The sequence below is a fragment of the Tachysurus vachellii genome, chromosome 12 (genome assembly GCF_030014155.1).
Source record: "Tachysurus vachellii isolate PV-2020 chromosome 12, HZAU_Pvac_v1, whole genome shotgun sequence".
Classification (NCBI taxonomy): Eukaryota; Metazoa; Chordata; class Actinopteri; order Siluriformes; family Bagridae; genus Tachysurus; species Tachysurus vachellii.
The window spans coordinates 6,770,933-6,797,302 of NC_083471.1; the positions used below are offsets into that span (position 1 = coordinate 6,770,933).

The 26,370-nt window shown below is 40.8% G+C and overlaps 1 protein-coding gene across 2 annotated transcripts in view; it reads left to right on the forward strand.

The window, feature by feature from the left end:
* Positions 1-26,370, forward strand: part of nbas (NBAS subunit of NRZ tethering complex) — a 186,364-nt gene that overhangs the window by 147,408 nt on the left and 12,586 nt on the right. For both annotated transcript variants that reach the window (XM_060884210.1, XM_060884211.1), the window contains exons 49-51: positions 12,358-12,497; positions 19,670-19,814; positions 20,497-20,625. In XM_060884210.1, the coding sequence (XP_060740193.1) occupies positions 12,358-12,497; positions 19,670-19,814; positions 20,497-20,625 (414 nt within the window). The remainder of the gene's footprint in view (positions 1-12,357; positions 12,498-19,669; positions 19,815-20,496; positions 20,626-26,370) is intronic.

Consider the following 26,370-nt stretch of genomic DNA (forward strand, 5'->3'; position numbering starts at 1 on the left):
ACCTTTAACCATCACACAGCACCAAGCAGAAAGCAGTATCGGTTTGTTAAAGTACAAGTCTATTAAAATATTCCAGCAGCTTCAGTGTTATAAACCATTTAACGTCATGTTAGTAATAAAGCAGGGAGATTGTGTTCTACTGCAAGGCGTGATATCAGGCCGGACGGTTATCTCGCTGTTCCAGCACTGCCTTGGACACGAGCGCAAAAACGCTCAGCTCTCAGCTCTAAGGAAAACGACCTCTACAGCACAAGAGGAAGGAGCTTGAGAACTTGGGTAGCGGGTCACTGGAATATTAATGGGAACTTTTCTGAGCTGTTTCACACACACACACACACACACACACTTCTCCCTCGCTCTCTTCATTGTTCTTTCATCCCAGCTGTACCTCGGAAAAGCAACACAGGAAAAGAACGAGCTGCTCTGACCTTAACAAAGACCTCAAACCTGGAAACATCGTGTCAGCACTTTAGACCTTAACCCCAACTTGTACATTTAAAACCGTCTGAAATATTAAAAGTGCACACGTGACGATTAAATACTGCTTACATCGACCGCTCGTACGTTCTGTGTTTTATTTTATTCAGGACGGGGTCTTAAATACTCACGATGTAAATCCCACTGATTCTCAGGACGTGGTCTTGGATCCGATTTGGAATCAGCTTCTTTTCTCGACAGCGGTTTAGACATCAGGGCCTGTATTCGAGGATGATCTCAGAAAGCTCCTAATTTAACTTTAAAAAACAATCTAAATAGGAATCTTATCTTCAGAGTGATTCAGGAGCAATCTCAGAGCAACACTAAGTAAGGAAATTACAACAACTTTTATCTTAGAGAGGAGGCGGGGCTTAACACGGTTACTAACTTAACTAAAGACTGTGATTGGTTGTTAAAATAATTCAAAAATAAAATTAGGAGCTCTTTTAAAATCTGGTCTATTAAAAGCCTTCACTCTGTCTCTATATTAAGATATTTACTATATAGTGTAAGGATTATATTACACTATATATATATATGTGTGTGTGTGTGTTTGTGTTTGTGTTTGTATGTATTTTATTAGATTTTTTTCTGTGTTGATGTTATCTCTAATCTGATTGGTCACAAAAATAATCCCTACACCATCTAATCTGTATCATCTCACTATTTTAACTCACCATCATTATTAAATATTGTACACAACACTTTTCTTCTCCCTCTTCACCTTTCAGCCATTTTCTCCTCTGATAAAGAAACTCTAAGCTTCTTAAAAGTCCTCCTCACGACTCCTAAGACTTTCCGACCCGAAGAGCTGTTTTAAGGGTTAAGATGCTTTATGAATAACTTTTATCTTTACTAGGATCTTCTCTTTCATTTGATTGGGAAACGGCCACATTTCTAAAAATTTCCTTAGAATTTCGTCACTAGGAGCAAAGAATTTCTGAATTTTTTTTTTTCCATTATTCGTTTTATTTTATTTTTTGTGGTTATTCATCCCTCTAAAACTGCAACAACGTACATTTTAGATCATCAAAAAAAATCGTCTCCTAATCTTTTGAATTTCCTCAACATTTTTTTGCTCTTTGTTTCATTAGGGTATACATGCATACTTACAGTGAGGAAAATAAGTATTTGAACACTCTGCTATTTTGCAAGTTCTCCCACTTAGAAATCATGGAAGGGTCTGAAATTGTCATCGTAGGTGCATGTCCACTGTGAGAGACATTCATTCATTCATTCATCTTCTACCGCTAATCCGAACTATCTCGGGTCACGGGGAGCCTGTGCCTATCTCAGGCGTCATTGGGCATCAAGGCAGGATACACCCTGGACGGAGTGCCAACCCATCGCAGGGCACACACACACACTCTCATTCACTCACGCAATCACACACTAGGGACAATTTTTCAGAGATGCCAATCAACCTACCATGCATGTCTTTGGACCGGGGGAGGAAACCAGAGTACCCGGAGGAAACCCCCGAGGCACGGGGAGAACATGCAAACTCCACACACACAAGGTGGAGGCGGGAATCGAACCCCGACCCTGGAGGTGTGAGGCGAACGTGCTAACCACTAAGCCACCGTGCACCCCTGTGAGAGACATAATCTAAAAAAATAAAAAAATCCAGAAATCACAATGTATGATTTTTTAACTATTTATTTGTATGATACAGCTGCAAATAAGTAGTTGAACACCTGAGAAAATCAAGGTTAATATTTGGTACAGTAGATTTTGTTTGCAATTACAGAGGTCAAACGTTTCCTGTAGTTTTTCACCAGGTTTGCACGCACTGCAGGAGGGATTTTGACCCACTCCTCCACACAGATCTTCTCTAGATCAGTCAGATTTCTGGCCTGTCGCTGAGAAACACGGAGTTTGAGCTCCCTCCAAAGATTCTCTATTGGGTTTAGGTCTGGAGACTGGCTAGGTCATGCCAGAACCTTGATATGCTTCTTACAGAGCCACTCCTTGGTTGTCCTGGCTGTGTGCTTCGGGTCATTGTCATGTTGGAAGACCTAGCCTCGACCCATCTTCAATGCTCTAACTGAGGGAAGGAGGTTGTTCCCCAAAATCTCGCAATACATGGCCACGGTCATCCTCTCCTTAATACAATGCAGTCCCCCTGTCCCATGTGCAGAAAAACACCCCCAAAGCATGATGCTACCACCCCCATGCTTCACAGTAGGGATGGTGTTCTTAGGATGGTACTCATCATTCTTCTTCCTCCAAACACGTTTAGTGGAATTATGACCAAAAAGTTCTATTTTGGTCTCATCTGACCACATGACTTTTTCCCATGACTCCTCTGGATCATCCAAATGGTCATTGGCAAACTTAAGACGGGCCTGGACATGTGCTGTTCCTCTTTGATTTTCCTCTTTTGAGATTCCCTTTCATTTTGTATCTTGTTAAAGATTACTGACTTTCAGCCAAATGTCATTCGGGCGCCATTAAATATACACACTCGCGTAGGAACAAATCTGAGCCTGTATTGAGATCATGGAATATTCGGTCAGGGGAGCAAACTGGACTAGACCTCGTCTCGTTACCCCGAAAGACTCGCTGGTTTGATCTTTTTGGAATCGTTTAAAGGTTCTCAGTGAAAAGATCTAAAATGGGCTTTTAAAACAAAAAGCAAACAAACAAAAAAAACTTTAATATTGTGGTGTTTTCCCCTTCCGCCATGACACCGTGTCAATACAGTCGGTCAAAATTCCATGACAGAATGACTTTTTTTTTTAATCCTGTGTGATGTGTACTGTAGCTACATCAGTACACACACACACACGCACACACACAGGGGAGAGAAAAGTTCACACACACCCATTCATAACCAAACGAGTTGCAGCACAGCCCCAATACGACCTCATTACATTGCAACAACGAGTTCATACGCTCTGAATACTCCAATTCCCAGTCCTACTTTTCAGTGCTTTATTTCATCCTCAGGAGCTCACACATACACACACACACACACACACACACACAGGGGTAAAGTGGGAGTTAAGTGCAGCCGACAGTCTTGATTTCTCTTTCAGCAGTGCCGTGGCTTCATCCATCTGCGCTCGTGTCCCTCAGCTGTTTACCAGCTGATGAAGAGATTCACTTTTCTTCTCCTCCTCTGCTTCACACTGCTTGGACAACAGAAGAAAAAAAACGAGGGGGAGGCCTGTTTATGCCCCAGGAGATTTTTCTGTCTCCACCTCTCTCTCTCTCTCTCTGCCTGTCTTTCTCTATCGGTTGCTGACATTTTTTTTTTCTTCTTCATAGTTTTTCCCTTCAGCGGTTTGGAATATTAGAGAACAAACGTGTGTGTATCAGTCCATCCAGACGACTAGATCAGAGCATCTCTAAAACAGCAGGTCTTGTGGGACGTTCTTCTGTGCAGTGCTTAGATCCTAACACAAGGGCAAGAAGGAAGGAGAATTGGTGAACCAATTACTGGGGTCATGAAAAAAGGATAATGCTACCTTCCATCTCCAGATTCCCCGCATCTCAATCGGATGGAGCGTCTGCAGGACAAACAAGTCTGATCCATGGAGGAGAAGATCCACCGCACAACCTAGAGGAACTAAAGGAACTTCCACTAACATCTCCAGATTCAACAGCACACTTTCAGAGGTCCTGTGAAGTCCATGCTTTGATGAGCCGAAGTTGTTTTAGTGGCCTTCAGGGGCTTTCATATAGATTGTGTGTGTGTGTGTGTGTGTGTTTTGACATTATCACACATTAACTTTAATTTGGTTGTAGGAACATCTTGAAGATAATCAGCCCAAAATCAGGATTCAGTTGGAGAGAGAGGGAAGCCAGTTGGTGTGATGGCCATGGAGTAGGTGGATGTCATTAAGTGAAGCAGATCAGAACTTATTGATTTGTAGTACACAACACACACACACACACACACACACACACACACACACACACATACTAGTTAACGGTGCACCCTCTAAACCCCCAGAGGTGCTCATCTCTTGCTTCTTATTTATTTATTTTTATTTTTTATTCTTTTAGAGACATTCCAAAAGATTTTTCTTCCATCTTCATGTCGGTGTTGTAGTGCGACCGTGCGAAGTAAACTTAAGAGTAACTCTTTTTCTTGCCTGCTTGTGTCTGTCTGACCTGTCTGATTCACAGAGCAAGCAGAATCACATCTGCATCACATGCATGTAATTAGCAAGCATTTCCTCTTCCTCTGACCCAATCTCCAGTGACGTTCTTTTAAGAACAAAAACACGCTCGACACAACAAGCGTGTTATTTCCAAGCTAGCGAGCATCGCAATTATTTCAGACTCAGGCAAATCGTGTACGAAGGTGTTTCGGTTCGGTGTCGTCGGGTAAATAAAACGCTTTGCCGGAGATGCATGGAGTCACATGGTACTTTAATACTAACAGCTGTACACTCGCTCGTTCATGAAATCAACCGATCGTGTGGCAGCCGTGCAGAATGGTGGAAAAAGAACGCGAGAGGAAATGCGTTGATGATTGATGAGAGAGCTCAGAGGAGAAATGCCATGTTTGGAGCTGACGGGAAAGATGTGGGAACTCAGATAATCACTCTTTACAGCCAGGCTGAGCAGAAAAGCATCTCAGAACTCAGAATCCTGTCAGTCAAGAACAGAAACAAGCAGCTATCATGGGCACAAGACCTGATACTGGACAGCTGAATATTTCTCTTGATTTTACTGCAGAGTTTTGTTTTTTTTTGTTTTTTTTAATTTGTGAATCATAAGCGCGGGATTCTTCTTTTAGACATCTTTAATGACTTTCTTTCTGAGCTCTTCATGTTCTACATGCGAACAGAAGAGGCTGAATGTGGGTTATGATGTCACACGAGATGTCTCGGAAACAAATCTGTATTCTTCAGAATATTGAGGATTTTACGTTTGTTTATCGGGATTAAAAAACCCGACCTTGAACCCATCATCTGTCCAACTACAGTATAGGCCAATATCAGACCTCCCCTTTATCTCAAAAGATCCTAGAAATGGTTGTAGCACAGCAGTTATGCTCAGACCTACATAACATTCATGAAGTGTATCAGTCAGGACTTAGGACTGATCATAGCACAGAGTCAGTGCTGGTTAATGTGGTTTTCTAGTCTCCGATCAGGGTTGTGTCTCCTTTCTGTACTCATGTTCCACCCACGTGAATGTGAGTTGTGATGTCACACAAGCTCCTTTGAATATCACAGAGTTTGCCTGAAAAATTGCTAAATCCTGTGGGACTAGTTTAAGTGAGTCTGTATCGTACATACTATAAACTGCACACGAAAAGGACCTTGAATTTAAAGAGACTAAATGATTTTTATAAACATGGCCAGCTAACTGCACGTTTTGCCTCTAAAATATGCCTGAAATTAAATTTGAAGTGAGGTCCAGAGAGTTCAGCCATCACAAGAACTGATCTATGAATAAGTGTAACTGACTTTTTTTTTTTTTTTTACTGATCTATGAATTAATGTAACCAAGTCGTTTACTTTTCCACAGCGATGTAAGGAATGGCTCATGGATAAATATTACAAGAGAAAAACAACAATAAAATAAAAGGAAAACGAAACATTAAAACATGTGATAAAGCAGCATTGTGTATAAAGCAACGCCGCTAAAGTAAGTAATCACCACATTACCATTCGGCTGCAGTACAATACTAAACATTTTCACCAATTAAAACCTGAGTACAACTTTCCAAGGAAATTAACAGCACTGCGAAAGCCCCTGTGAAAGCCCAGTGCAAGCCCCATGAAGGCCCAGTGCAAGATCCATGAAGGCCCTGTGCAAGCCCCATGAAGGCCCTGTGCAAGCCCCATGAAGGCCCTGTGCAAGCCCCATAAAGGCCCAGTGCAAGCTCCATGAAGGCCCTGTACAAGATCCATGAAGGCCCAGTGCAAGCCCCATAAAGGCCCAGTGCAAGCTCCATGAAGGCCCTGTACAAGCCCCATGAAGGCCCTGTGCAAGCCCCATGAAGGCCCAGTGCAAGCTCCATGAAGGCCCTGTACAAGCCCCATGAAGGCCCTGTACAAGCCCCATGAAGGCCCTGTACAAGCCCCATGAAGGCCCTGTACAAGTTCCATGAAGGCCCAGTGCAAGCTCCATGAAGGTCCTGTACAAGCCCCATGAAGGCCCTGTACAAACCCCATGAAGGCCCTGTACAAGCCCCATGAAGGCCCTGTACAAGCCCCATGAAGGCCCTGTACAAGCCCCATGAAGGCCCTGTACAAGCCCCATGAAGGCCCTGTACAAGCCCCATGAAGGCCCTGTACAAGCCCCATGAAGGCCCTGTACAAGCCCCATGAAGGCCCTGTACAAGCCCCATGAAGGTCCTGTACAAGCCCTATTAATGCTCTATGAAAGCTCTTTGAAAGCCCTAAAAGTCCCATAAAAGCTCTGCTCTTTAATTGTGATCTATTAAAGAAAAATAAATATTCTGCTAAACAAATTAAAAGGGGGAAAAGCACAGCATTTTTACAGCTGTATCCAGTACTTTCAGTGTCACAAAGTTGTTTACCTGCTCTTGTCAATCACAGGTGGCCACGGGGGCAAAAATTAGGGATTTAAAAAAAAAAAGAAAGAAATTGTTCACCTGCTGTAACAGTTCCTGCAGATGAGAAACGCCATTTGGCAAAATGAATATGGTAGGAATTAATTTTCATATTAATCCAGTCTGGGCCAGCGATAAAAGGAAATGTGCTGCCATGTGAACCACACACACACACACACTTGTTTTTCAAGTCTTGTGTGGGTCTTCAACTGACTTTGTGATTACTGTAGCTAATTAATGCAATTATATCTAACCCCAACCTTTACCTCAGTAGCCGAATGATTCACTGATTCATTTATATTGGTGGTCTTGTATTAACTCTGTGCTATACTCTGCTGCCTTATATACACTATATATTTTTTAAATTCATAAAGGTCTATATATATATATATATATATATATATATATATATATATATATATATATATATATATATATATATATATGAGAACACACACACACTCATTTTTTTTAAGCCAGTTGAGGACTTTCCACTGACATATTGATGACTTTAATGGGACACAGTTTGATTTTATATTGTTGTTTGCTTGGCATTTGTGATGTCATAATAAGTGTAGAGCGCAGGATGGAAAGATTGGAACATCTTTATACTCTACTACACAAGGGTCAAGGTGTTTGGATAATAGATGTATACATCTATATATATAGAGAGAGAAACATTTACATTTACAGCCTTTGGCAGACGCCCTTATCCAGAGCGACGTACATAAGTGCTTAAATCTCTAACATTGAATGCATTAATGCTGGCTCACTAAGTTACATACTTAAGATACCATGAGTTTAAAACATTTGTTCAAAGTTACAATGAAAAAGTGTCAAATGTGGGTTTTTTTTTTTTGTTTTTTTTTCAAAAGATAATGAAAGAAGTGCTAGTTGAAGTGTTTCCTGAATAAGTAGGTCTTCAACCGCCGCTTGAAAATATCCAGTGACTCAGCTGTCCGGACCTCTAGGGGAAGTTCATGCCACCACCTTGGTGCCAGTACAGAGAAGAGTCTTGTAGTATACTTGCCTCTTACCCTGAGAGATGGTGGAACCAGTCGAGCAGTGCTGGTAGATCGGAGGGTGCGGGGTGCAGTGCGAGGAGTGATGAGGGCTTTGAGGTAAGAGGGAGCTGGTCCATTTTTGGCTTTGTAGGCCAGCATCAGTGTTTTGAATCTGATGCGTGCAGCTACCGGAAGCCAGTGGAGGGATTGCAGCAGCGGGGTGGTGTGTCAGAACTTTGGCAGGTTGAAAACAAGCCGGGCAGCTGCATTTTGGATCATTTGCAGAGGACGGATTGCGTTCATAGGTAGACCTGCCAGCAGTGCAGTAATCCAGTCTAGAAATGACAAGAGACTGAACAAGTACCCGAGCAGCCTGTGTGGACAGAAATGGCCGAATCCTTCTACTGTTGTAGAGAAGAAACCGACATGAGCGAGTCACATTAGCAACATGAGAGGAAAAGGACAGTTGATTGTCCAAGGTTACCCCAAGGTTGCAAGCTGTGGCTGAAGGACGATCAGATCATTGTGCATGGATATAGCAAGATCATGACCTGGGGGTGAATCACCTGGGATGATCAGCAGTTCAGTTTTGCTAGGATTGAGCTTTAACTGATGAGCAGTCATCCATGATGAAATTTCTGCCAGACATGCTGAGATCCGATCAGAAGCTGTGGTCTCTGAGGGTGGAGAAGAGAAGATAAGTTGTGTATCATCAGCATAGCAGTGGTAAGAGAACCCATGTGAGGAAATAACTTCACCAAGAGAGTGAGTATACAGAGAGAAAAGAAGAGGACCAAGTACTGAGCCCTGTGGGACGCCAGTGGAGAGTCTGCGTGGAGCAGATGTCACTCCCCTCCATGTTACCTGATATGAGCGTCCTTCTAGGTAGGAAGCAAACCATTCCCAAGCTGATCTGCAAATCCCAAGACTCCTGAGGGTGCATAAGAGAGTCTTGTGGTTGACCGTATCAAACGCTGCTGAAAGGTCAAGGAGGATAAGGACGGATGACAGTTTGGCTGATCTAGCAGCATGTAGTTTCTCAGAGACATCCAAAAGGGCTGTCTCTGTGGAATGAGCTGCTTTAAAGCCAGACTGGTTAGGGTCTTGGAGGTTGTTCTGTGAGAGATAGACAGACAGTTGATTTTAGACAATGCGTTCGAGAATTTTTGAAAGAAACGAGAGAAGTGATACCGGTCTGTAGTTACTGATGTCTGATGGATCCAGAGCAGGTTTCTTTAGGATGGGAATAACCCTTGCTCTCTTGAAAGTAGTTGGTACCTGACCAGATGCTAAGGATCTATTGACGATAGTGGAAATGATGGGCAGAAGGTCTTGCGAGATGGACTGGAGCATAGTGGAAGGGAGTGGATCCAATTGTGTGGATAAACTCGAGGGTGAAATTATTTTTTTAAATCTATACTCATTTTAACGTCCATAGTAAATTCTGCCTCTGAAAATTGATAAAGTGTCAAATATTGAACGTTGATGACGCGCCACTCCATCATTATTCCCCTCATTCTGTTTGTGTCTTCCTTGTGTCTCTCCTGAGGTGCTCTTAGACCATAGACCAGAGGTCTACAACACTCACTCATGAGCTACCAGAGCTGTTTATTTAATCTGATCAATTTTGTACATATTCTACGAACCTTTAACCGAGCTGTAAAAGGTTGGAGACTCCTGTCTTAGACAATAGCTGTATCAGATTCCAGACCTTCTGTGAGGAGATGTTTATTTAACATTTGCCTAAGGAACCTGTGCGCTTACTTTTATTTATTTATTTATTTTGTATTATATTATTATTTTATTTTTATAGCAACATATCTCGCTGTGCAACAATATACCTTTACCTGTGTACATATATAGAATTGTACCTGTGTGTATATATACTTTTTTTTTATATATTATCTTGGTGTATATAAGTCTCTATTTTTTGTATTCTTATTTTGGTGACTCGGAGCTGCGGTAATGAAGCCAATTTCACACTGGGGATTAATAAAGTGTTCTTATTCTGAATAAACAGATGGATAAAAATTACAAATCAGTTATGAAAAAGGAAGTGAGACTATAAGACATGTCAGAGGAATCTGTTTGGTTTGCATTTGAGGAAAACCATCAACCAGTATGAGGCAAAGGTGTAATCCTCTTGTCTTGTCTTGTCTTGTCTTGTCTTGTCTTGTGTTCTCTTCTCTTCTCTTTCTCTTTCGCTTTCTCTTTCTCCTTCTCTTTCTCCTTCTCTTCCTCTTTCTCTTTCTCCTTCTCTTCCTCTTTCTCTTCTCTTCCTCTTCCTCTTCCTCTTAATTTGGGTATTCAGATGCCTTTTCACTTATTTCTCTAAGCGTTCTGCTGCACTCTCGCTCTTTCGCACTTCTCCCCTTTAGCGATCAGATGTTTCCTCGACTGTTAAATTGCACTCGGGTCGCTCGGAAGGGAAATTAATTACTTTCTCCCTCCTCCTTTTCTTTTTTTTGCCGACAATCCGGAACACAGAAACCACCAGAGGGGTAGAATGCTCTTCTCATGCTGCATTAAGGGGGTGTGTGTGTGTGTGTGTGTGTGTGTGTGTGTGTGTGCACGTGTGAGTGTGTGTGTGTCGGTGTGTGCTCGCGCTGATGTCTGTTTAATCACTTCTTCTCCTGCAGTGTGTCATTTCATCATGAGGTTCTTCCGGGTCTCAGGTGTGCTGCCATTTCAAATCCATCTTATCGGCCTTCACCGATCCTAGCACACCCCCCTCTCCCCTTCCTCAACCAACATACGCTCCTTCTCTCATTAGTCTTCAAGCTTTTAGCCCATCATTTCATACCACATGCTACACAACGTACACCACAACACTGCTGAGTGATAATGAAGCTATATATATATATATATATATATATATATATATATATATATATTTGTTTTCAACACATCGACTTGTACGACTGATACTTAACATAAACGAATAAAACTAGCACATTATTTTTGGAAGGAGTCTCCAGTGTCAGAGATTAAGAGCCATCAGAAGTTCTTCTCCTTTCTTTGTCCTGTGCTGCATTATTTCACTCGTCTCTAATATGTTAAGCAGATATATTAAAGGGGTGACATTTTAAAGTCCCAGACAAATAAAAACCCTGAAATTTCCTGCTGTGTGTCTTGTGTCCATTGAAAGTCTCTTTCATGTCTCACTCCACAGTGGTGTTAATATGAAGCTCATATGAAAGTAGACACTCAGGACTTTTGTAGCGTTTTATCAGTATTCTATCAGTCTATTATCTATTATTCTATTATCAGTCATCTGTATTTATGTTTTTCACTACAATACTAGGGGCGAAATATTCATAGAAAAGATCCAGAAAAACATAAACGGTTATTTTTTTCTCCACACAAATGTTTGTATCTTCAAAGTAAATGTTGACATCAAACCTATTTCTGTTCTCTGAGATGCTCCAAGTGTTTGTTCATCTAAAAAGCAGTTCAGATTTGATCTTCAACACTAAAATCCAGTGTAAGAGTCCTGACTCATTCACTCTATACAGTTTATACTGATTGAAAATGACTCATGAGTTGAATGGAGCTTTAGTGTTCTGGTAAAAAGTATTAAAACAGGTCAATTATTTCAGAGACAAAACAAACAATATGACCAATCGGCCATCTTGTATCATAGTTTCTATATTGAACACTTTATTATCAATGTACTGCAGCAAAGGTCTCCTGATCCAGTAGCTAAGCTCTGATTGGATCTCTCTGTATAGTGACGGACCAATCTCTGAAAGTCTGAATTAAATTAAAAAAGTGTTAAAAATATAAAACACTATGCTCTTAAAGTGTCTGCCATGTTCTCTCCAGCTCTTATTTACACTTATTTACACATCTATAAATAAGGAACTACATAGACAAAAGCATGTGTATGTCTGCTCATGTACATAATGTTTCATTTAATTACAATTCTCTCTCTCTCTCTCTCACTCACTCGCTCTCTCTCTCACTCACTCACACACTCATTCTCTCTCTCTCTCTCTCTCTCACACACACACACACACACACACACACACACACTCACTCACTCATTCTCTCTCTCTGTTTCTCACACACACACTCACTCATTTTCTCTCTCTCTTCCTCTCTCTCGCTCGCTCTCTCTCTCTAACTTTCTCTCATTCTCTCTCTCTCTCTCTCTCTCACACACACACTCACTCACTCACTCATTCTCTCTCACTCTCTCTCACTCTTTCTCTCTCTCTTTCTTTCTCTCACTCTTTCTCTCTCTCTCTTTCTCTCTCTCTCACTCTTTCTCACTGACTCATTCTCTCTCTCTCTCGCTCTTGCTCTCTCTCTTGCTCTCTCTCCCTCTTTCAGTGTGACATGAATGACATCGAGGATGAGGCTCGGCGTCACTCTCTCTTCCTGGAGCTGTTGGACTCCAGTCGAAAGTGGGAGGAGTTTCAGCACCTCATGCTCCTCCTACAGGCGTGGCCACCTGTGACTGACAAGAGCAGGTAAACAAATTTCAAGTGTAGCACAAGAAAAAAATTATTACTGCTTTACCTACTAACAAATTCTTAAATATTAATGAAAAATATAGATAATGTTTAGATATATTTCTATGTAGGTATAGCATTTTTATAAACTAATTACAAACTTTGGAATCAACTGTTGTTGTTTTTTTGTAGTCATTAGGTAAGAGTGACAACCAACACATTTGTTAATGGCTTATTTTATAATGCAGTGCTATGATATTGCTATCAGTTTGCTAGCACACCTATATGCCATATCATGTGTTGTCCAAATGCCTTCAAATATCATCCACCCTAAACAGAACAAACAAAAATAGGTTTGTTTGAGTGCAGAAAATCCCTTTACTTTAGAGAAAGAAGGTTTTGTTTAGTGTAACATAACGAACATTGTTTTTTAATGGCTATTGGTCATGTAGAGCCATGTTGTGTGTTTTGGTCAGTAGAAGCAGGCCTTTTCTCAGAATCACAGATGGTGCCATTAGCTTTGTTTTGTCATCACTGGGCTTTGCTTCATTGAAATCTATGGCTGCTTTAGTCAGTCAATTTCTGTGAAAATGTAAGTGCAATGATTTTTCCAAGAACTAGGGTTCTACAGAGTGGTCGGTGTGATTAAAGGCTCGATGAGCTAAATGGTGGAGTGTTTTTAAACGTAAGTGTACAGAATGCACAAAATTACAGAAATGTTCAGTTGTTAAAGTGAAGCTAGCCATTAAAACGAAATGTGTGTGTGTGTGTGTGTGTGTGTGTGTGTGTGTGTGTGTCCTTAGCTGAGCTCATGTGCCAGTCAAAAGAAGCAGTAAATTCTGCCTGGACACATGACTGTGCTTATTGAATTTGTGAGATTAAACTGACCCTCTTTACCAGCGCACTCCTTCCTTCATGTGGAAACGTTTAACCCAAGGTGTCTGAGCAAGTTTCCCAGAATACAGTTCTCACAATTTGCTGGCATACGTCAGTCTCTAAATGCACTAGAATTTGAACGTAAATTCATTATAATTCATTAACCCACTGTAGTCTAAATGCATCTAATGTGTTATCATTGTTTGTTGGGATTATTTCAGATTTCTATTGTTCCTTTAAGTTTGAATTGAATTTACAGTTTATTACAATTTACTAGCCTTATTTTAAATAAATTCTAATTCACTACTACAGCTTAGTTTACATTTTAATTAATCAGAATTTCTAGGTTTTAGTTTCATTTCATTATAATTTGTTAATACAAATTAATTTCATTTTATTACTTTGCTAATACACAATAATTAAAATGTATTAAAATTGTATTAATATTTTATTAATTAATATAAGGCTAGAAACAAATTCTAAGAAAATCAATTCAAAGTGTACTAGTAAATTAAATTAAAATAAATTAACCTTATTTTAATAAGATATTAATTTGTTAGTACTTTTGAGTAATTTTATTAGAATTAGCTTTACACATTAATTTCTTTATGATGCTAACACTTTAAATCAATTTTAATAGAATTTGTTACTAGTCTTATTTGCTAACACATTTTTATTTGCTTTTATCACAGTTTAATTTGCTAACACATTTTTGATTAATTTCAAAATTAATTTCAATTAATTTGCTAACATTTTTGATTGATTTACTTAATTTTCATTACATTTTACTTCATTTTGTTGTTTGTAGCCTAATTTTAAATTGCTAGTATACTTTTGATTAATTTCTTTATAGTTTGCTAGAACATTTAAATTAACTTTCATTACAATTTGTTACTAGTCTTATTTTGAATGAATTACAATTTGCTAGTACACTTAAATTTCACTACTGTGCTTGTACACTTTCATTCAAACACCACAAAGTCCTGCGCCGTATCCATTGGTAAATAAGGCGAGCAAATTCCCGCAGTTGTTACAGTAAATTACGGCTTTTTGAATTCAAACCTTTAAATCTACTTTTGGTTCCATGCACTATAATTGTTTGTGTCTTTAAAAGCGCCTTTGTTTAACAGCTCTTTGTACAAAGTGGATATAAGTCTACATAAAAAAAATAGATATATATATATATATATATTTAACTTTTGTCAGGGGTATGTAGACTTTATATGTTTTTATATATATATATATATATATATATATATATATATATATATATATATATATATATATATATAAAACATATAAAGTCTACATACCCCTGACAAAAGTTAAATCAATATAAATCATGTTGGGATAAAGCAACCAACACATTCACATTCGAAATGTGACGATAGAAATGTTAAAAAATCCTGGTGTACAGTTACCTCGCACTACACCTCGCTCCCTCTGATCTACTAGCACTGCTCAACTGGTCCCACCATCTCTCGGGGTAAGAGGTAGCCATACTGTACATCAAGTCTCTTTACTGTTTTAACACTGAGGTGGTGGAATTAACATCCCCTAGACGTCCAAACAGCTGTGTCACTTTCGGATGTCGATCTCCAAACGAAATCTTCCTGAACACTTAAACTAGCACTTAATTCAGCAGAGTTTTAGGTTGATGGTATCCTAAAGTCTGTAACCTACTGTAGTGAACTAGTGTTAATGTATTCACTGATAGAGACTTCAAAGTACTTTTGTACATTGTGCTGGATAATAGAGTCTGCCAAATGCTGTAAATGTAAATGTACATTACACAGTCTTTCTATTTCTGAATTTTATTCCATTCTTCTTGGCAAAAAGTGCTTGCTTGACTTGTGATTAATTCCTAGGGGATCTCCTATACAGTACACTGCTATCTTTAAGTCATTCCACAGGTTTACGATAGGACGGGCTCCGACTGGGCCGTTCCATATCATTGATCTTCATCTTCTGAAGCTGTTGTTTTGCTGCCTTGGATTTGTGCTTTTGGGTCCTTATCGTGCTGGAAGGTGAAATTTTTCTTCATCTTCAGCTGTCTAACAGAGTCCTGCAGGTTTAGTGCCAAGATAGATCGGTATTTGGAGCAATTCATAATTTCCTCTGTCTTTTCTAAAAGCCCCAGTGTCAGCTTAAAAGTTTTTAAAACTAAAATAACGTTCAAGTTGTTGTCAAGTTGGCTGACCTCTAGTCACTAGGTGCTACTCATCAGCAGGGTGATACTGTCCTACAGAGAAGCATGGTGTTGGCAGCATAATGGAAATGCTTCTCAGGGTCAGAGTTTAGCCAAAAACAAGGAAAACCCACTCTAGAGTGAACACGACATGAGATTTGGTGCGAACAAATGGTTTTTGTTTCAGAACAAAAACCAATTCCTGTAACCAAACAACACTGGAGTGACTTCTGGAAAAGTCTTTTGATGTGTCCCAGCAAAAGCCCAAACTTTGAACCCTGTAGAATTTCTGTGAAGAGATCTGAAGATGACACTTTCTTATTTCCCGCAGACGCTTCTCCTTCCATCCGATTGATCTTGAGATGATCTTCCTGAAAGTACAGGTGTGCAGAGCTTGTAGAGACTCACCTAAGAATACCCGAAGCTGTAATTAAAGCCAAGTGATTTAGGGCCTTTTTACACCTGGTCACTTCATGTGTTTTCTCTGATCCGATAGCTATCTGATTTGTTAAAACTGTTCCATTTACATTAGGCCACATAAATGCGTCTCGGGGAATCGGATGTCGATCCGCTCTTTCTACTCCCGCCCAAAATGCTAATATATTTCACCTCATTTCCGGGGTAATTGAAATGGAACGCGCTTTGGGGTATGCGTTTGCTACAAAAAACAGCATTTACTGTTTGCTGCATTTTCGCTGCCGGCAGCAGTGCATTTTAAGACCCAACGAGACACCCGGGTGAAAGATCGGAGCCAGCACTGATGGGAAAACATATTTGTTTCTGGCGCGATGCACGACTCGCGAGTCACCTGCGAGTGACGTACTTCCGTTTGGGAGGAGTATAGCACTGACGTATGTGTCTTGAACAACCACATGCATTTACACCTGTCCAGTTTCATCTGAAACGCGTCCCAGACCACCTCCTGAAGTGGTTTGAACGATCGGATTTATATCCGTCTCGAAACCGTTTCGGAGGGCATTTAGACCTGGTCTTTTTACCATCGGATAGCTATCGGATCACAGAAAACGCATGAAGTGATCAGGTGTAAAAACCCCCATAGAAAAAATGAATCTGGATATTTATCTACATGAGAGATTTCAGATTTGGGATTTTTAATATATTTGCAAAATTTTCTGAAAACATGTTTTCACTTTGTCAGTATATGTTATTGAATGTAGAGTGACTGTCAAAAAACACATTTAATCTATTTGAAATTAAATCTATAACAATGCTGAAGGGGTTTCAGTATTTACTCTGTGTGTGTGTGTGTGTGTGTGTGTGTGTTAGACAGATATTATATTCTCTAATATTTCTCACAGGTATTGGTAATAACATTTTCTACAAATGAACTTCATTACAAAATGAAACCTTCCCTTCTCCCAAAAGATAGGTGTACAATTTTTGCACAAGCGTATTAAATCAAATAAACCCAGTAAAATATTAGAAGTGGCAGATAAAGAATGGAGCAATAAGAGGAATATTAAAGACAGAAAACGATTTTGATACCTCTCTGTCTGAACAGAGACGGAGACACCCACACGCGAGGCCACCAACGGTGAAAGGTGAATGTGCGAGGCTTTCTGTGAGGATGTCCTCGGTGTGAGACAAGAGAAATGAATAGAATGTAATCAGGGTTTTTTACCCACCTACTCAGTCTCACCAAACACATGTCACTGCTTTTAATGGCCTTGCTCATGTGGGTGTTCTCATAAACACTTACATCTACTGTTGTTTTTTTTTGTGCTACTTCAGACCAACTGAAATGGAGATATAGAACAGATATGGCCTAACTGTTCTAGTACTTTGAGAGTGTCTCAATTTTATGCCTTGTCCATATAATATGAAGGCTTAATGATTGAAATTTGTTCCCTAACATGAAAATAGTGAATTAATCTATCCATTGTCGGTAGCGTTCATACTATAAGGTCACTGGGAACCTGAAGTCTATCCCAGGGGACATAGGGGGGACACCCTGGACAAAGTGCCAGCCCAATTCAGGGCTAAATCACACGTTCATACTATAGACAATTCAGCCAACAGTTCATGTCTTTTAGACAGGGGTGGAAACCAAAGAACCTGAGGGAAACCCATGAAGCACAGGGGAGAACATTACACTTCAAACACAGGGCAGAATTGAGAACTGAAACCCCAACTTTGAGCCCCTTTACCAGTAACCACTAGCACAATTATTTGTGTATTTGAGCTTTTTGCCCCTCTGGTGGGCCAGAAGCAGGATCCTGTGTTCTCTAATTGACGTGGCCCAGGTTGACTTTCAGTGCCCGATTCCAAGCCCGGAAAAAAATTGACATCGGCATAAAACCTGTGACAAATCAAATATTTGGACCAGATGATCCGGTGTTGTGACCTTGAACAGGGAGTAGCTGAATGAACAACAATAAGCTGCTGTGTGAGAACTTTGGAACGTTGCGACCAAGTAGTGAAGTTGCATTTTGAATCATTTGCAGAGGTTAAATTGCGCTCAGCGTTGGACCTGACAGCAGAGAGGTGCAATTGTCCAGTCTTGAAATGACGAGACTGAACAAGCACCTTAGCAGCCTGTGTTGATAAAAATGGCCAAGTCCTTCTGACATCGGAAAGGAGATATTGACAGGAGCGTGTCAGTTTAGCATGGTTACCTAAGGTTGTGTAAAGTTTGTGAAGAAGACATCAGAGAGTTGTCCTGGGAGATCTCAAGATCCTGACCTGAGGATGAATCAACTGGGATGGCCAGTAGTTTGAAGTATGACAGTTTGGTTGATCTAACAGCATGCAGTTTCTCAGTCACAACCAAAAGGGCAGTCTCTGTGGAATGCACTGCTTTGAAGCCAGACTGTTTGGGAGGTTGTTCGGAGAGAGATGGATAACAGTTTGATTTTAGAAAGACAAGAGAGAAGTGATTCTGGTCTGTAGTTGCTGATGTCTGAGCGATACCAAACAGGTTTCTTCAGAGTAGCAATAACGCAATAGCTCTCTTGAAGGCAATTGGTACTGTACATGAGCAGATGTGTTATGGAGTCATTGATTGTAGTGATGAAGGACATTGGACATTTGGACATTTACAGCATTTGGCAGACGCCCTTATCCAGAGCGATAATCCAGATCCAGAGCCTTGCTCATGGGCCCAACAGTGGCAGCTTGGTGGACCTGGGATCGAACTCACAACCTTCCGATTGGTAACCCAACACCATAACCACTAGGCTACCACATGCCCACCACTTGAAGGGCAAGAGGTCTTGTAAGATGGTCTGGAGCAATGCGTATGGGATTGGATACATGTGGTAGGCTTGCAGGACAAATGACTCCATAACATGTCTTCTTTTGCTAGAGTTGAAAAATGTGCCAGTGAAAGAGAACGTGAATCATGGTTGTTTAATATAGGGGTAGACTTTTGCAGGTGGATGATCAGGTTTTGCAGTTTTTTTTTTAAAATAAGTTCTTAAATTCTTCAGCAGTCAGGGGCAACGAAGCAGGAGTAGTGAAGAGAAGATGTGGAACTTAAGAGGATCTTGTGCAAAAGTTTCAATCTTTTCCTTATAGAATAGGCAGTCTTTGGGGAAGTCACTTTCAAGGAGAATTTTGACATACTTGTTTGGTGTGTTAAGCTTGGTTTATATAAATATGGATGTTTCTGAGATATTTTGGTCTAAAGAACATTTCTGAAACAGGAATCATAGTTTTTTTTTTATGATCTGTTTGTATAAATGAAAAGATTTTGGGTACAACTGAGAACCAGAGACTTACAACCAGCCCAGAGATGATTTTTCTCCAACAACAGTTTTGTTTGTTTTTGTTGATTTTTTATTTGGTCATCGCAAGAAGCTTCTTGAACTCTGATACACCTTTAAAGCAGCAGTCGATGCCGAGGGTTGTTTAGACAAATGGAGTCTTTTCTTATCTGAGGAAATCTTGAGAACAGCGCTTTTGTGTCTTAAACCACTCGAACATTGAATGTGTCATGCGTTCACCTTTTCATATGATCTCTCTATGACGATGGTTAATATCCAGTTTAATAAAGACAGCAAGAATTAGAACACTTATGACATCTAGATCATGTGTTTAAAGTCATGACATTCTTAGCAGTTTCTTTTACACACACACATACAGTGACCCTTTCGGGTTTGTACAGATTGGAGACAGAGCAGAACCCGTGGGTGTGTGTGACGTCGGCTGTGCTCACACGCTGCTCTGAGGGGGTGGACGTCGACGTTGGACATGAAGTTCTCGCCATGTGTCGCTCACTGTACGCGACCAAGCACAAACTCAATCCTAAGGTATTGTGTGTGTGTGTGTGTGTAGCACAGTAGTGTAACATGCGCGTATGTTACTGAATAACAACTCGGTGGGACGCAGGATTAATTCTTCCTGATTTCTGAACATTTCATGTGTCTATGCAGTTTATCCCAAATGTTTGTTTTCTATTTAATCCATGGCTCCATACCACCAGCTACATAGAAAGTCTAGCGTTTCCTATCGACAGGTAGCAGGAAAATGTTTTTAGTCTCTAATAAATGAAGTAGGATTGTCATTTAATGATAAACAAAGGAAAACATTTAGGACTAGTATAAAGACCGGCGATGTCTAAGCTAGATGATGCTGATAATCCGAGAGAGAACTCATTCTTTGTCTGTTTGTTCGTTAGTAGATCAGGTTATAAACCTAATTGTAGGTTGAGTGCGTTTCAGTGGAATTGCAGTGAAATCTTTTTTTAATCTATTGCTATTATTTTCTCTCTTTTCACTTCCAGGGGATTAAGCAGACACTATAATAGATAGATGTAATGGAAATGTCTTTACTTTTATTCAGCTGAGAAAAATGACAGAAAACAGTCGCTTTCTCTCTCTTTCTCTCTTCCTCTTTCTCTCATTTTGTCTGTTTTTCTCTCTCATTTTCTTTTGCTTGTTTGTCTTTCTCGGTCTTTGTCTCTCTTTGTCTCTCTCTCTCTCTCTTTCTCAGATCATTGGACACATATCGTCTCTGCTGTTGAAGAAAGGACTGAATCTAGCAGCGTTAAAGCTGATGGCTGAGAGCAAAGACGAGCAGCTTCTTGCTGTGACTGTGGATCAAATCGAAAGCATCACCTCCGTAAGTTCTGATTTGTGTCTGTTCACCTCAGTTCACTTCATCGCTTTGCAGCCAAAGCCGCCTTTACTAGCACAGACTGCGATTTAAGTATTAGCCGTGTGTGTGTCTCTGTGTGTGTTTGTATTCTCTGCAGTCGTCAGGAAGACTTACTGTTCTACTGAGCTACATGACCTAAGCTCTGAGATATCCTCCTGTCTGTTGAAAGACACACAGAGTTTTAACCCGTATGTAGTAATGTAACGAACAAGGTCCAGAGTTATCAGTTTGTGTACTTGGACATCAACATCAGTTTATCTGTACTCCGGCATCTATAAGTAAGTGACTGGATCTGTTTAGTGTTGAATAATGTAACACATTATACTGCACCACTGCAGCATTCTTCATTTTTTTTTTTTTAAGGAAGACCGAATCCCTCGGAAGCGGTCACTTTCGTCTGGGAAATAGAGTAAAACACATCTGGACCTACCGTGATAGGAAAATAATCAGCGATCTCAGGATCTGAAGTGTTTTAGCCTCTATAACATCTCCTGTTACAAAGCACTCACACTGGAGACTCCATCAATGACTTTTACAAAAAACCTGAACCATGCTTGTTTTTTCTGTAGATATTCATACACCAGGTGGGCACGGTGGCTTAGTGGTTAGCACGTTCGCCTCACACCTCCAGGGTTGGGGGTTCGATTCCCGCCTCCTCCTTGTGTGTGTGGAGTTTGCATGTTCTCCCCGTGCCTCGGGGGTTTCCTCCGGGTACTCCGGTTTCCTCCCCCGGTCCAAAGACATGCATGGTAGGTTGATTGGCATCTCTGGGTAAATTGTCCGTAGTGTGTGATTGCGTGAGTGAATGAGAGTGTGTGTGTGCCCTGCGATGGGTTGGCACTCCGTCCAGGGTGTATCCTGCCTTGATGCCCGATGACGCCTGAGATAGGCACAGGCTCCCCGTGACCCGATGTAGTTCGGATAAGCGGTAGAAGATGAATGAATGAATGAATATTCATACACCCATAAACCATAACATTAAAACCAACTGCCTAATATTGTGTGCCACTAAAGCAACTTTGACTTGTCAAGGACTCCCACAACACCCCTGAGTGTATCTCCTGAAGGTTATCTAATTAAGGTGCTGTGGTATCTGGATGTTACTAAGCAGCTAGCAGCAGATCCTTTAAGTCATGTAAGTTGTAAGGTGGAGCCTCTATGGATCAGACTTTTTTTGTCTTGCACATCCTCAGAGAGGATCTGGGGAACTTGAAGGCCAAGTCAACACCTTGAACTTTGTCACGTTCCTCAAACTGTTCCTGAGCAGTGAGTGAGGATTATCCTGCTGAAAGATGACACATCTACCATAAGGGTGTAGTTGGTTTGTAGCAATGTTTAAGGAGTTTGTATGTGTCATATACCACCAAATCTCACATGTTATATCCACATGAATGCCAGGACCCACAGAGCTCACAGTGATGTACAGTCTTATCTATTGTTTGCTTTGTCAGCAATTCGTGCTCTTCTGTGGGATCGGACCAGATGGACTTGCCTTCACTCCATACACCCATCAATTAGCCTTAGGGCTCCATGAACCTGTCACTGCTTCACTTGTTCTCCTTCCTCAGAGCATTTTGATAGTTTCTACCCACCGCACTCCAGGAACACACCACAAGGCCTGCTGTTTTGTAGACGTCATATGGTCATATAGATGTCACAAATTTGGCTTTTGTCAAAGTCACTCAAATCCTTATACTCTCCAAGCTTTCAGCAATCTACTGGTGCCACTGTACCAAGATTTGATGTTATGGCTGATCCGGTGTACATCTGGAACTATTGCCGGAGCTGCTGTTGTAGGAAACGATACCTATATTAAAGTCTATAAATCTACACACATCCACATTTCAAGCTAACGTGCAGAATTTTAAACAGAGCTCGCGGTATTGTCCTGAGATCAGATATGAGCCGTGAGTGAAAAAGTGGCTCTGAAGCTCTCCGTTCGCTCGGTAAGTAAAAGAACCAGAAGCGGTCCAGTGTAATTTCAAGCCTGCAGGCGGAATAACAATTCCCTCAATTCACACCCGTTAGTTTTCTCAGACTTGAAGAACGCTGTCTTGCACACTTGTTGGAAATTGGGCTAATCTCTGACTCTTAAGTTCACGGGTAAGTTCAGGGGGAAGAATAGGGAGAGGCAGCGAGGGGAAGGAGAAAAAATTGTACCGGATTTTATTAGGAAGTAGTACACTTTAGTTCCCGGATGCGGTGCAGGAAATTTGTTGCATTCTGTGTAGCTGTAAGTGATTGTGTTCTTTTGCAAAGAATAAATCAGGTTTTATGTGCTCTCTGAGCTGCCGTACGGCTGCGTGAATGAATCGCATGCACACACAACCTCCTGTTTTCAGTGATTTAATGGTTCTGTATTTGCAGCACAGCTGCTCCTCAAAAGCCATGGCGTTTATCTCAAACCACCATCAATCATAGCGGCACAAAAGCGGCACAAACAGGGCAGTATGGTCTTATCTGTTAACTTTGCAGCTCACTAGATCTGGAGATGCTAAGATTTACACGCTAAACTGTCTATTATTTATATCATTTCATACTCTTGAGTTACCAGGTAAACTCCATACACCCATCAGTGAACCTTGGGGCTCCATGTGTAACGACGGGAAACAGAGCGGACCCAAACGCAGGATAGCATAAATCAAAATAGGGTTTAATAACTGAAAACATGAAACAGGACGCAGACTAGACAGGACAAATCACAGTAGATGCCGCGCTGCACGAAGCAACGCGGCACAGTTAAATACAAGAAGACAATGACACAATAAGGATCAGGTGTGATGACAGGGAGGAGCAGACGAAGGCGGGGCAGACACGTGACGAGAAACATAAACAGATGCACGTGGCCAGAGTCCGGGCAGAGTCCTTACACCATGACCCTGTCGCTGCTTCACTTGTTCTCCTTTCTTGGAGCACTTTTGGTAGGTTGAAGTAGGCTGGAAACCCTTGAGGTGTTCTGTTATAGGAAAATAATCAGTTACAGAGCAGTGGGAGTCTCCTTGCAACCTTGATTTATTTCCATTAACAGCTTTTTCACCAGCCTCTACATTATTTCCTATTTATTGAAGTTAAATTAAGAAAAAACATTGGCACGTTATTAAGAAACAGAAAGTGAGATGTCTTCTTTGAAGACTTCCTTAATGGAGGAAACCATTGGAAGACTCCTTCAATCAGTGTAAAATTAATATCTCACAGAAAGGCAGATTTTTTAAAATCTGTTTATTATTAGCTTTACGTTACATCATGTTTCCACCACACAAGTCCCACTAATCGTGCTATTACTAGTGTTCTGGATGGGAACGTTAATCATTTATTTATAAATCACTATCAGAATCAACCATCTTGGTACTAGCTAAATGGTATAAAATGACAATAATGGCTAGTTTAATCAGTTAGCATAGCTAGCTAGTTACCTTTTTGTTACCTCAACGTTATGCGATCATATAATCCTTCAGGTTGTACTCAATGGTGTTAGCTTGTTCGGCTAGCAGTTAAACGCTCCATGTGTTTGTCCAGTTCCATGTTTTCGTTTTCAGGAAGCTCACTGACTGAACAAAAAAAATGTGGTAGCTACATAGTAATAACATTCTCTAGATCGCTAGGTGTCTGGTTGTAGTGTGTTAGTGCAACCTAATGCTGCATTAAACTCGTAACTCTTGACCTCCTGCTAGGAACAAAACGAAAGAAACTGCGTCTCAAATTCTGAATTTCTTGGACATTCACCTTGTTCCTGAGTTTAGCATGTGGCATCAAATCAACATGGCTTCTCACAGCGAAAAAAAAATAAAATAAATGAAATGTCCATCGAGGGGGCACGGTGGCTTAGTGGTTAGCACGTTCGCCTCACACCTCCAGGGTCGGGGTTCGATTCCTGCCTCCACCTTGTGTGTGTGGAGTTTGCATGTTCTCCCCGTGCCTCGGGGGTTTCCTCCGGGTACTCCGGTTTCCTCCCCCGGTCCAAAGACATGCATGGTAGGTTGATTGGCATCTCTGGAAAATTGTCCGTAGTGTGTGATTGTGTGAGTGAATGAGAGTGTGTGTGTGCCCTGTGATGGGTTGGCACTCTGTCCAGGGTGTATCCTGCCTTGATGCCCGATGACGCCTGAGATAGGCACAGGCTCCCCGTGACCTGAGGTAGTTCGGATAAGCGGTAGAAAATGAGTGAGAGAGTGAGAGAAATGTCCATCGAATGAAAGTGGGAATTACGAGCGGGAAATTTTCGTTCAGCTCTGAGTTTCTGACTTGGGGGCTTGTGTCAGTCAGTAAACATGGTGATTCAACCTCTGTAGTTGAAGGCAAATCAGTTGAAATTGAATGTTTCTGCTTCTCAGAAGCTGATTTCAGTTATTATGTGTTTGGTTTATGCAGCAGCTTACTGAAAGACACTTAAACACTACTGTAAGTAGAGTTGCTGTATGCCTGATGCCGTAATTACGACCTCCCAGAAAAACCTCCAGAATGCACAGATAGCATCAGTTTTAGTGTAATTTTTGACTTTAGACCAATCAACACAAAGAGCTGAATTCTCACACATTTATATTTTCTTGTCAGTAAGGAAAAGGCACCAACTTTAAAAAAAAAATTGTTTATTTTTAACAAATTAACAATCGCAAAATTAATTAAGGAGTTAGTGTAAGACATTCATAGCATTTGAGGGCCGGATAGTGACGCTAACATATTGCTGTTCCCTACGGTGTGATAACAGGTGGAAAAATCACTTGTTCTATGAAAACAGACATATTAGTTCACATGGTTGGTTGGTTGACATTCTCAAAAGCAAGATCAGCATTGTGCGAGTGCCAGTGTCTCCAGCGAGTATCTGATGTTCACTCTTCCAGAGCTGCTCTTAATGAGCTTGTCTTTTAGTGGCAGCGTCGCCTTTCAAAATCTCAGTAAACATGCTGCGTTATTTTCCTTGATAAGCTTCTTTTTCATTAGACTCTTTTCTCTTTTTTTAATTAACACCAAAAAAAAAACCCCCCGTGTCTCATCGATTACGGAAGGTTATTGTTACGTTTCGGTTCATCTTGACGACAAGGAAGTTTGTTTTTGTCGCTGTGGATTGTTCCTACGTCCGCGGCGAAGTCGTATGTTCAGAGAGTCGTGTATGACAGGGTGTTAGAAATGGCTGATTTGATAGGATGAGGACAAAACACTCCTAAAAAAGTAAATTAGCTTGAAGGGAATGATTAATGAGTCATAGGAGGACAAGTGGAACAGGCGGTGTTGTGCTGATCTGTATGCTATAGAGCACATGAGCATGTTGTCCCAAGAGACGAGATGAGAGCTGAGTGCTAACGATGAAGGCAGAGACAGCCAGGAACACCCTCATATGTCAACTTCATTTCCCCTCTGCAGTGGAGATGCTCTGTCTGTCCTCTCTCTCTCTTTCTCTCTCTCTCTCTCTTTCTTTGTCACAGCTTTCCTAGCATGACCATGTTTAGTTGCCACTAGTGCCAAAGCGTCATTGAGATGACAATCTGTTATGAAAGATTATACGAATTGTCAGCTTTAGTTACACAAAAATTCTGTCTGAAATCATTAAAGGACAAATGAACAGAAATAATGATAAAAAACCAACAACGAACAGGTGTGTGTGTGTATGTGTGTGTGCGCGCTCAAGCATGTGTGTGTCTGCCTGCCTGTCTGTCTGAATCCTTTGTTAGAAAAAGACAGACTTGAGTGTTTCTTTCTGTGTTTGTATGTGTG